Source organism: Wyeomyia smithii, chromosome 3 (assembly GCF_029784165.1).
Source record: "Wyeomyia smithii strain HCP4-BCI-WySm-NY-G18 chromosome 3, ASM2978416v1, whole genome shotgun sequence".
NCBI lineage: Eukaryota > Metazoa > Arthropoda > Insecta > Diptera > Culicidae > Wyeomyia > Wyeomyia smithii.
This window is the reverse complement of record NC_073696.1, coordinates 29085108-29098283: the sequence shown is the minus strand read 5'-3', so window position 1 is coordinate 29098283 and position 13176 is coordinate 29085108. Positions and strand designations below refer to the sequence as shown.

Sequence of the window (13176 nt, the reverse complement as noted above, 5' to 3'; positions counted from 1 at the left end):
TCATTTGTTTAAATAGATTGACATGAACGCTTCAATCCAATAAATGTATATTCACTCTATAGGTTCTAAAGTATTGATGTTGTAATCTTTACATATAAAAATGCAGTCAAGTCTGTCTGATCCATATAGGCCCGAAAACTACCGAACCGATCGACGTGAAAATTTGTATGTAGGAGTTTTTGGTGCCGATAAAGGTTCCTATGATAGTTTGACACCCCTCCCTCTTCTGGAAGGGAGGGGTCCCATACAAATGAAACATAAATTTCTGCACAACTCAAGAACAAACCAAGCAAATGAAACCGAATTTGGCATGTGGATGTTTTAAGGGGTAACTAATATGTCCATAATAGTTGGATGAAACACAAATTTGTGCACATCTCGAGAACTAATCAACCAAATGAAACAAAATTTGGCAGGTAAATGTTTTTAGTGGTAACAAATATGTACATAATGGTTTGAAGCCAGACTCCCTCTTCTATAAGGGAGGGATCCCATGAAAATGAAACACAAATTTCGCACAGCTCAAGAACTAATCAAGAAAATACAACCAAATTTGGTATGTGAATGTTTTTAGAGGTAAAAAAAATATGTCCATAATGGTTTGACGCCCCTCCCTTTTCTGGAAGTACATGTTTCTTCACAAATTTTTGCACATCTCGCGAACTAATCAACTAAATGGAACCATATTGGCAGGTGAATGTTTTTAGAGAGTAACAAATATGTTCCATAATCGACCTCAGACAACATTTTGGATTGTAAGATGGCGACTTCCGGTTTCTGAAAACAGCAGAAAATGACCAAATACCACCCAATATGAGTTTTTCTTTAACCAGTATGCCGTTCAAAATCCAGAAATTGTCTCCAAATGCCATTACGAAATCCAAAATGGTGACTTCCGGTGTCGGAAAAACAGCGGCAAGTGACCAAATACCACCCAATATGGGTATTTCCGGAACCGTAATGATGCACTGGAGCCACAAATCGACTTCAGACAACATTTTGAATTGTAAGATGGCAACTTCCGGTTTCTGGAAAACAGCCTGAAATGGATGATTCCCATTAAATATTAGTATTTCTGGAACCAGAAAGATGCACAGAAGCTAAAAATTGATCACAGACACAATCTTGAATTTTAAGATGATGACTTCCGGTGTCTGGCAAACAGCCGGAAATGACCAAATACCATTCAATATGAATGTTTTCGGAACCAGAATTACGCCCAGATGACAGAAATTGATTTCACAGACAATTTTAAAGTCCAAAATGACGACTTTCGGATTCTGAATAACAGTCCAAAAGGACCAAATATCACCCAATATGATTTTTTTTTTAACCAGTATCCTAAATACCATTTTGAAATCCAAGATGGCGACTACCGGTTTGTGAAAAACAGCCTAAAATAAACAAATACTATCCAATATGAGTATCTCTGGAACCAGAATGATGCAAGGAGCCAACAATTGACCTCAGGCACCATTTTGAATTGGCAACTTATTTTTTTAAATGGCAACTTATAGGCAACAGTCGGAAATGACCGAATAATACTCAATATGGATATTTCCGTAAACGAGATGATGCATAGAAACCAAACATTGACCCTGGACACTATTTTGAATTTGAAGACGACCACTTTTAGTTTCTGGAAAACAACCAAAAATACCTCCCAATATGGGTATTTCCGGTGTCAGATTGATGCCAGAAAGTCTGCTGATAATGACAGAATACCACCCAATATGAATATATTCAGAATTAAGGCGATGTACAAAAGCCAAAAGACGAGGATGTTGTCATTTCGATAAAACCAATCATTTAAAACGATTTGTTATTTGACTTTGATCTTATCCTATGGCCGATTCGTCGTGCATTTGCAGACTTCAAACAAACCGCAAGGAATCAATGAACTTGGAACGTTCAAATAGTACGACACCACATTTAAATTATGTTGAGGCCACATATATCGATCAAAGCAGGTATAGGTTTAAATAGTCTTTGAATTTCTCTTCTTTCCATAACTTTTGAGCCACATATCAAATTGTTATGAAGTTTGTTATTTGTAAGTTTGAGAGATGACTCGTTCGTATGACACTAGTTATGTTCAAATAAGTCATGTAATCTTTGAGATAATAGACTTTCGTTGTTTTATCAACAATTTAATACATAACGGTTACTTAAGTTCGATTATAATCAAATGAAATGGGAACGTGTAGGGCAGCCAAACTTTGAAACCACGTGTTCAATCATAATTCATCAGTTAACCCTTAACTAGCCCGCTCATCTGATAATAATAATCAAATCGGTTGTGTAGTTTCTGAGATAATGAAGTTTCGTGATTTTCACAAGTCGGCACATTGCAAATGAAGTTACATTTCGATTACAGTAAAATTCAATATGGTCTTCTGAGGCAGCTAGAACATTCATTTGACACTAATTTTGTGGAAATCGGGTCGGCCATCTCTGAGAAAAGTGAGTGAGTCCAAGTAGTCTTCGGAATATGTTCCTTTGCATAGCTGGATTTCACATTTTTAAACATAACAGGCAAAGTAATAGTCCGACTGCAAAACAAATCAATTGGGTCTTATGGGGCAATTAGACCTTCCATTTGACACTGACTTTATGAAAATCGGTACAGCAATCTCTGAGAAACATGAGTGAGATCAAACAGTCTTCAGAACACGTTTCTTTTCATAACTTTTGAACCACAAGTTCAATCTTTATGAAATTCAAAACTTAAGGGTTTTCTATGTAGTCCGTTCTTTTGAGACCAATTTTGTTCAAATCGGTTGTGCAGCTTCTGAGATATTGATGTTTCATGATTTTCACATTTTTAAACATAACCTCTAAACTAAAAATCTGATTACAATGAAATTCAATAGGGTCTTATGGGGCAATAAGACCTTTCATTTGCAGTTAATTTCATGAAAATCGGTCCAGCCATCTCTGAGAAAAGTGAGTGAGAATAAAAATCTGCACATACACACACATACACACACACACACACACACACACACACACACACACACACACACACACATACAGAAAATGCTTAGCTCGTCGAGCTGAGTCGAGTGATATATGCCATTTGGCCCTTTGGAGCACTTTTATACTTTCGGTTTTGCAAGTGATTGCTATACCTTTCTAGGAGAAAGGCAAAAAATGTGTGCTGTCGGGGTAACACCGTCACCCAGTGAGTGGGGTTAGCCCGACATGGGCTGAGGCTAGGTGGATGTTACTGAGACATATTTCTCATCTATTACCGATGTCTCGCTGATAAATAAATTAATTAATCGACTTAGAACCATGCACTCAAGCTCTTCTGTGATTTATGAAGGATTCCAAGGGTTATTAGAGGTGTCAAATGTACTGAATCAAGTCACAAAACTGACGGCTTTTCCGGTGGTATTTAAGATATGCTCCGGTGTGGTGAATGTGTTCCTGGCTTCAATGAAACTAGTTAATAATATGATTTAACGTGCCACATAATAGGCTTGCCGAGTATCAAATTCCTTCATTGTTTATACATAATGTTCACCGGAACTTGTTCTGGGAATCTGCCCAGAACCAGCTAACCGACAACAACCAAAATCAACATACAGAAATGTAAGATCTCTCATTCGGCGGTTTCCGAATGCAAATTGGTTCAGTTAATTCGAGTAAATTCATGAACAAACTTAGGTGCCGGTGTTACCTCCAAGGGGTGCCGGTTTCACCCGCACTGATTGCTAAACGTCGTTTTTATCTTAGTTTTAAAACTTCACTATTCCTTGTAAAATAACAGTTTGAAAGTACTGAAAACCTTCATATCGTATAGAAACAATCTGACCAATGATTCTGTGAAAGAAATATAACAATATTCGCCATCAAGTGCTACCAAAGAATCATTTTCCTTAGGAGGCCGGGCTCACCCCCAGTACCCCTACATTGCCGCTATCGACACACAATGAGGCGTGTTGGGCTAATGCGTAGGTATCGTTTTGCGATCTGGAACACAATCGAATTGAATTATCATCATCTTTTTTTTGATTCGTATAGAAGCATATATCAGAATTCAATATGGCTATTTGGGTGCCGCAAAATACACTGCGCCGCGTGGAACAACAAAATTATGTACGTATCGGTGAAAGCAGATGGCAGGGTATATCAATTTGGTGCAATGTACAGATGAAATGCGTTGTTTGTTTTTGAACTTTACACTCTGTTTTTCTCAAATTTATTCAAATAACTAAATATGAAGTATCTATTTAAAAGACAATAGAAAACCAGAATGCTGAAAGCCACCTTAATAAAGCAATAAAAAACAACAAAAAAAATGCTCCGTACAGATCTTTGAATAAGTAATAAAACGAGCTGTACTGATGATTTTATTTTGCTAGCTAAATGAATTAAATTCAATATGACAATCCTAGTTGCATACCGCGGTGTCGGTATAGAGGAAAACCAAATTCATTTCATCATGATATTAGAGCTCCCACATTTGTATGTTATTTGTATTTTTCAATGAGAATTTGTTTTACATTAGCAGTTTCAAAATATTACCTTACTGGTAATTGAACAACACTATGCAAAAATTAATGCTGAGGCTAATGTTGTTTATCATTCTGGTCAGGTATATTTTTGAAGATAACAGACTTTCAAATATGACATCTTCGTTGTTTTTTGGTATCTTGAAACTGATTGATCTAATTCTGTTTACTCATAATATTTAAATTGACCATGTTCATAAAATTTTATGTCAATTTTAAATTTTCTGTGAATATATATTTTCGACTAAAAACTGTAATTCTTTATCGTTATTTTTTCCACGAATTGACTGCAGGAAAAAAACTTTTATGTGACATCTTTGCCGCTTTGTGATCTATCTGTGTTGAGTGAGCTATCTTTCACAAGAAAAATAAATGTAGAAGGAAGTTTGATTTCTACCAAACCGTACTCAATTTAGATTTGTATAGAAGGTAGACTATTTTTCGCGTATTGAAGAAAATTAACTGTGTCAGAATGAAGTTAAAGAGAATATTTTTTCTTCTAAACTAGAGTGCTGCAAATAAATAATCAAAATACAGACACCGTCTGATTTTAACAACATGCTGGTCTTTTTCTGTTGCCAAAATCGAACGGTTCTGTTTTCATGACTTTTTTTACTTTTTTAGTGGCCAAAGACGACCTTAACAGTTGATATGGCCACCAATGAATTAGTTTTGGTTCCAAGTCGTTTGAGGTATCGCTTGATGAATTTGGGCTGACGACCTAGATACTTGATATTATTACCCAAGTAACTAGAGGCATAGTATTGTTTTGATCATAATCATTAAATTACCGGAACATGTTCCGATCATATCTCAGGAACCGTTTTACCGATTCTCGTCATCCGCTACGGCAACATAAAGAACCAAAATACCTTTCTTATGGAGGATGTTGGGCTTAAATAGGTTAAAAAAAATCAAGAAAACTAAAAAATGTGCTTAAACATATTCGCCAGAAGTTCAAATCGAACAGAGCCTCAAAAGGAAATATATATAAACTATGCAGTCCTACGTAAACCATGCGGTCGTGTCTTGGATACCACCCTTCTACTTTTTTATAAAGAGTATGTTTTAGCTTCAATTATTTGAGATAAAATAAGCAAACTGTTAGTTTTCAAAACTAATGCCGATATAACGTTCAACACATTCCGCGTCGAACACTCGACAGAAACGGACGTGCAAAGTGGTCGTTCTATTACAATCCGGTCCGTGTGTACGAATAGCCAAACAAAAGAGTGTATTATTCGCGCTAAAGGCCAACTAGATTGTGAGTTGTGTCGATACGTTCTGTACCCGGCTCACAACTTTGGCTGTATTGGTGCAAAATACCAGCTGCAGTTTTGATCTGTGCACCGTGAATAGATCTTTTTAATCCAAGCCCATCAGTTGACAGTCGAGTCCGTGTCGCTGTGCTGAGTGATCTCACACCCGGCTCACTGCTGGTGGCTGTATTGGTGCTGCTGTACTGGTGCTGCTGGCTGCTTTGGGTGCAGCTTCGAACGATCGGACAACCACTGCTGGAAGGAAGAAGTAAAGAGGTACGTGTTCTTGTCGGCGCTAGTGCGCTAGTGCGCTACATTTAGCGCAATGGATATAGATCCCTCGCCTCCCGTGCCACCATCCCCGAACCCCCCTGACCCTGACCCTTCTGTTACCCCCTCCCCTGTTCATTCTCCAGTCCCCCCTCGCCCCAGGCTTTACCCGGACGGATCTCAACAGGGCAGCTATACTGTTTATTTTCGTCCAAAGGCAGGAGTGAATTCAAAGCGTTTAAACATACTGCAAATTGCTAAAGACCTGACGAAGGGGTACAAGGCCGTGACCGAAATTTCCAAGGTCCGACCTAACAAACTCCGTGTCGTGGTCAGTGATCTGACACAGGCCAATGCTCTTGCTTGCTCTGAGCTCTTCACACGCGAGTATCGCGTTTACATACCCGCACGAGACGTGGAGATCGACGGTGTCATAACCGATTCGAGTCTGTCTGTCGAGTGTATCCTAAAAAGCGCAACCGGTTGCTTCAAAAATACCGAAACACAGGCGAAGATTTTGGATTGTAAGCAATTGCGGTTCATGTCTCTCGTCGGCGGTAAAAAAGTTTACACTCCGTCAGACTCGTTTCGCGTTACGTTTGCCGGATCTGCACTCCCTAGCCACGTCTCGATCGACCGGGTTCGTCTGCCTGTGCGATTGTATGTACCCCGTAATATGAATTGCACCAATTGCAAGCAGCTAGGCCACACAGCCGCTTACTGCTGCAATAAGGCACGATGTAGCAAGTGTGGGGAGACTCATGCGGAAGATTCTTGCAGTGTTAATGCTGAAAAATGTATTCACTGTGGGGAAAACCAGCATGAGCTCTCCACATGCCCGGTGTACATGCAGCGCAGAGATAAAATCAAGCGGTCACTTAAGGAGCGTTCAAAGCGTTCTTATGCTGAGATGCTGAAGAAGACCGTGACCACTTCTACCATAACATCGAACCCCTTTGATCTGTTGTCCTCTGATGAAACCGATTCTGACGATTCATCAGCGGGAACATCTTATGCAAAACCTGGGGAGTCTAGGAAGAGGAAAAATGTTTCTTCTCCTAAACTTCCCCGTAAAGGTCCTAAGATTTCCCGAAGTGTAATGAAAAGTACGAACAAACCAAACAGTGCTGCGGAAAAACCGAAGCAAACTCCTCCTGGGCTTGCAAATTTAAAGTCCCAGAAGGAGTTCCCAGCACTGCCAGGAACATCTAAAACCCCAGTTGTTCCTTTTGCACATCCAGTTGATGAAGCAAACTCTGGATTAGTGAAATTTTCTGACATTGTGGACTGGATTTTTGAAAATTTCAATGTACCCGATCCAATTAAGATTTTTCTTACAGCATTCCTCCCAACAGTTAGATCATTTTTGAAGCAGTTGACTGCCCAATGGCCCCTCCTTGCAGCGATTGTATCCTTCGATGCCTAATTCAATCGCGTATATGAAGGATTCTATCTCTATCTTACAGTGGAATTGTAGAAGTATTTTACCAAAAATTGATTCGTTTAAAGTTTTGATAAATAAAAACAAATGCGATGCATTTTCCCTTAATGAAACTTGGCTTACTTCAAATATTGATCTCAACTTCCATGATTTTAATATTATTCGCCTTGATCGAGACACCCCATATGAAGGAGTACTTTTAGGGATTAAAAAGTGCTATTCTTTCTATCGTATTAACCTCCCCTCGATTCCAGGCATCGAAGTTGTCGCATGTCAAATGACAATACAAGGTAAAGAGCTTTGTATTGCCTCAATATATATTCCTCCCAGAGCACAGGTTGGGCAACGGCTGCTCTTTGATTTAATAGAACTTCTTCCCTCGCCACGTTTGATTTTGGTCACGACGCGATAGAATCACCTTTTACGATGGCAGAATTTTCAGTTGCCCTCCTGTCCTGTAACAATAACGCGTCTGGGTTAGATAGAATCAAATTCAACTTGTTGAAGAATCCACCCGGCAATGCCAAGAGGCGCTTGTTGAACTTGTTCAATAAGTTCCTGGAGCAAAACATTGTACCGCAGGATTGGAGGCAAGTGAGGGTGATCGCCATCCAAAAACCAGGGAAACCAGCTTCTGATCACAACTCTTATAGGCCGATTGCAATGCTATCCTGTATCCGGAAATTGATGGAAAAAATGATACTCCGTCGTTTAGACCATTGGGTCGAATCAAATGGTCTACTATCAGATACTCAATTTAGCTTCCGCCGCGCCAAAGGGACGAATGATTGTCTTGCGTTGCTTTCAACAGATATTCAGCTGGCGTATGCTCGCAAAGAACAAATGGCGTCTGCGTTCTTGGACATTAAGGGGGCTTTTGATTCCGTTTCTACTGACATTCTTTCGGGTAAACTTCACCGACAAGAATTTTCTCCAATTTTGAACGGCGATTTGGCAACTTTTCGCATTAGCTACATGGGTCTTCCCCAGGGCTCATGTTTAAGCCCCCTTTTTTACAACTTTTATGTAAATGACATCGACGAATGCCTGGCAAATTCATGCACGATAAGACAACTTGCCGACGACAGCGTGGTCTCTGTTACAGGAGCCAAAGCTGCTGATTTGCAAGGACCATTGCAAGATACCTTGGACAATTTGTCTGCTTGGGCTTTACAGCTAGGTATCGAATTCTCTCCGGAGAAGACTGAGATAGTAGTTTTTTCTAGGAAGCATGAACCTGCTCAGCTTCAAACACAATTAATGGGTAAAACGATTTCTCAGGTTTTGGTACACAAATATCTTGGTGTCTGGTTCGACTCTAGAGGCACCTGGGGTTGTCACGTGAGGTATCTGATGAAAAAATGTCAACAAAAGTGAATTTTCTTCGTACAATAACCGGACAATGGTGGGGAGCCCACCCAGGAGACCTTATAAGGCTTTACCAAACAACGATACTGTCTGTTATTGAGTACGGGTGTTTCTGCTTCCGCTCCTCAGCAAACACACATTTGATCAAACTGGAGCGAATACAATATCGTTGTTTGCGTATCGCCTTGGGTTGCATGCAATCGACCCATACGATGAGTTTGGAGCTCTTAGCTGGAGTACTACCATTGAAAAACCGCTTCTGGAGCCTGTCTTCTCGTATTCTAATCAAATGTGAGGTCTTGAACCGTCCCGTGATTGAAAATTTTGAAAGGTTAATCGAACTTAATTCTCAAACTCGTTTTATGACATTGTATTTCAATCACATGTCCCAAAATATTAACCCTTCTTCGAATATTCCAAATCGTGTCGACTTATCAAATACTTCTGATTCTACTGTGTTTTTCGATACATCCATGATAGAAGAAACTCGTGGAATCCCGGATCATTTACGCGTGCAGCAGATCCCTAAAATGTTTTCCAATAAATATCGAAACATCAACTGCGACAATATGTACTACACTGACGGATCACTTCTCGATGGGTCCACTGGCTTCGGTGTCTCCAATAACAATTTAACCGTCTCCCATAAGCTCGATAATCCTGCTTCTGTTTACGTCGCAGAATTAGCTGCTATTCAGTACACCCTAGGGATTATCGAAAAAATGCCCACGGACCATTATTTCATCTTTACGGACAGTCTCAGTTCCATTGAGGCTCTCCGATCGATGAAAGATGTTAGGCACTCTCCGTATTTCCTGGGGAAAATAAGGGAACATCTGAGTGCTTTATCAGAAAAATCTACTCAGATTACCTTAGCGTGGGTCCCTTCTCACTGCTCGATACCGGGTAATGAGAAAGCGGACTCTTTGGCTAAGGTAGGCGCAACAAACGGTGATATTTATGAAAGACCAATTGCCTTTAATGAATTTTTCGCATTTGTACGTCAGAATACGATCATCAGTTGGCAAAATTCTTGGACCAAGGGGAACTGGGAAGGTGGTTACATTCCATAATCCCCAAGGTGTCGACGAACCCGTGGTTCAAGGGGTTGGATGTAAGTCGGGATTTCATTTGCGTGATGTCCCGGCTTATGTCCAATCACTATAGATTTGACGCGCATCTCCGTCGTGTTGGGCTCGGGGAGAGTGGTATCTGTGCCTGTGGTGAAGGTTATCACGACATAGAGCACGTTGTTTGGTCATGCCCTGTACACCGTGACGCCAGGTCTAGATTAAAAGCTTCCCTGCAGGCCGAAGGTAGGCAGCCGGCTGTTCCTGTTCGTGATGTCTTGGCGAGCCGTGACCTATCCTACATGTCCCTTATATACGTTTTCCTGAAATCCATCCACGCCCCAGTTTAGTCCTATCCCCTTCCGCCTACATCCAACCAAACGACAAGAACACGTTAAGACCCCGGATCTGGAAACAGCAATCAGACCCGCACGATACTCTCAAGGCCCGATGGAAACAACCCAATATGCCAGTCCGTAATATCTTGGCCCAGCAGCGGAACAAATTTAATATGCTGCTTACCTATGGCAATGAAAACCATCAAACAGCAAACCTGTGCTTTTGATGCAAAATATTCTAGCTTTAAGTTAGATTTAGTTTCAGCTCGTAGTCGGCAGCGAGGATAAAAAATTTGCTTTTAGTTATTAAGATACTTTAGAAAGTAAGCTACCAGATATAATTGGCGCCGTTAAACATTGAATTGTATTTGTGCCGTGTCAAATAAACTATAGATGAAGAAAAAAAAATATCGTTCAACAAGCTATTCTTCAAACACATTCTCCAAAATTAACTACTGGCAAAGTGCAACAATGTTACTGCTAACACATTCATAATTCAATAACTACATCTTTTTGGAATCGAGCGTTTGCATAGATTTTAAATCTCTGTTTTACCCGATGTTCAATAGTTATGACGTGGTGGTTTATCGAACTAGGCATACATTTCACAGAACCAATTGAGTAATGTCTTCATTTCCCTTTTTTCTATTCCTCCAGCTGTCTCATGTGCTCCGGTTGTGCTATGGGATGTCTTAGCGATTCGAGCTGCCGCCGAAAGGTTATTGTTCTTGTAAAAGTGAGCGTAGATTCAGTAGCCACCGAAACTCGTAATTACCAATAACTCACGAGTAACTTGTTGTTGTTTTTTAATGTATTTAACAAGCAATTTAGCACTATCGTTGCAATGTTTCGAATCAGTTTGCACTAGCTGTACAAGGTTTTCGTTGGAATTCATGTCATAAGACTTTCATAACTTACCCTAGGTGCTACGTGCTACGAAAAAAAACAACATCTTAAAGCAGTGCGTGGCAAACATTCGCTTCACTTCACAGATCGTATCAGAGTCCCCATTTTCCAAAATACACACATCCCCATGTGCGCCGTCGTATGGAAGAAATAAAAATCTTTTACTTCCGTCGCCAGCACGCACACCTCGCGATCACCCTTTTCATTGCCTTGCCCATCATCGACCGACCGACCGACCGATCATATGCGCTCTCATTATAAATTGAATTCCGTAGAAATGAGACTCCACCAGATCTAGAAAAATGAAGAAAAAAAACACACTTGAAACACTCGGAAATTTCAGTGCCGGAGTAAATCACCCAAAAACTACGACAAGAACGTAACGGCGCAGAAATTACACACATCGCGCATTTCCACTCTGAAATAAATTCCACCTCCCCTTCTCCACCCCACGGCCGCACACTCACACTCACACACACCTGCAGTGGTTTCACGTCTCGATCGGAGGGAGTGCGTGTGACATCTAGCTCCGCTATACCGTTTGTTGTTTTTCCATCTCGCCCATCTATTCAAGCGGCACTTTCCATCCACTTTTCTTCCTTCAGCCACCGCGAAGTGCGGTCAGTTTCGGTGGGGCAAGGGGGAAAACGCACCAGCAAATGATAGAGCATAGCAGCAGCCACCGACGGGCAACCGGCCGTATCCATCGTCTAACCTAAACCCACCCACCCACGACGATGACTGCGCTTTGGCAGCACGATGACGACAACGACGATGAAAACGCTTGGTGATCACAGAGACAAGACACGTTCCTCTTTGAACCACGAATGGCACTAAACTGTGAGTGTAGTTAGGTTAGATTTGTTCTGGAAGGAAGCTAGTTTATTGCAACAGCTCCTCCTTGGCTACGCCAAGGGAAATTGTAAGAAAAAAGAAACCAAAGTCAGAGGACCACGGGGATGGCCAACAACAAGCGCATATGTGAGCACTCTACTACTCTAGTCAGTGTTCTTCCGTGGAGCAGTGGAGCTTTCCTGTACCGCACTCGAACCAGAGCAACCGGTAACGATATTAAAAGAAAGTTCTATTTTTGATTTCATTAAAATTGAATGAAATTATTTTTGAAGCTGTGGTAATAAATTTCGCCTGAAGTAGCGGCGTGTACAATGCGCTCGTGACTCGCTCGGTAGAATTGAACTATGCTTACGTCATGTTCGTGTAGGAAATGATTGGCTAGCCAAACCTATGGATTCCATCACAACAGCTTTTCCTCGTCAGTACGATTTTAAGCCATTAAAGTACCTGAAAGTGGTACAGCTTGGTTTGTTTATTTTTCTCCATCCTTCTTAGTTTTTCCAGTATGGGGTTTTTTGTTATTGTTGTTTTTCGTATGCTGTACCAATGAGCTCTCATAGGCATTACTCTTTCGTTGACAATCGAAATTGGAAAATAAACAAACTTCCACTACAGGATGGTCGAGTGAGGGGGGAAAATAAAGCGGCTAGAGTTGATGTCAATTTGCCGGGTCGACAGGTGCATTGTGTACTTCAAATTATTTATATTGAGCAGCTTTGTAAGACTATTGGACTTAATGCTGGTGATTCTGTAAATAATAACTGGTAATGGAGAATCTATGAAACATGGAGTTTTGTTTAACGTAAAAATCATAAAGAAGATTGAGTGAAACGAAACATAAAGATGTTGTCCTGTTTTCTTGTAAATTTAGAAATATTATTTTGTGTATGTTTTGCTCCCGTTAATCATACTAAAAGGGATAACATTTTAATAAAAAAAAACATGTTTGCGGTCGAACATACGTTGCAACGAATCAGAATGGCAAGAAAAACTACTAAAGTGCCATAGAATGCTAAAGAAGAGAATAATCCCAAATGGAGCTCAAATTTTTCCTTTCACTTTGTCGTGATTATAAGATTGCTGAAAGATCTGATTTTTGTAATATTCACGGATTTCGAATTAACCCAGAATAAAGGTTTTTCAGGATTT

The 13176-nt window shown here is 40.4% G+C and overlaps 1 protein-coding gene across 16 annotated transcripts in view; it reads left to right on the top strand.

Annotated features, from left to right (window-relative positions):
* LOC129729905 (voltage-dependent L-type calcium channel subunit beta-1) overlaps positions 1-13176 on the top strand; it is a 468159-nt gene that overhangs the window by 288504 nt on the left and 166479 nt on the right. For 2 of the 16 annotated variants that reach the window (XM_055688811.1, XM_055688813.1), the window contains one exon: positions 10924-10984. The exons of the other annotated variants lie outside the window; for them this stretch is intronic. In XM_055688811.1, coding sequence (XP_055544786.1) covers positions 10931-10984 — 54 coding nt within the window. In that variant the 5' untranslated portion in view covers positions 10924-10930. Of the gene's footprint in view, positions 1-10923; positions 10985-13176 lie in introns of those variants that run through there. 16 annotated transcript variants of the gene reach the window in all.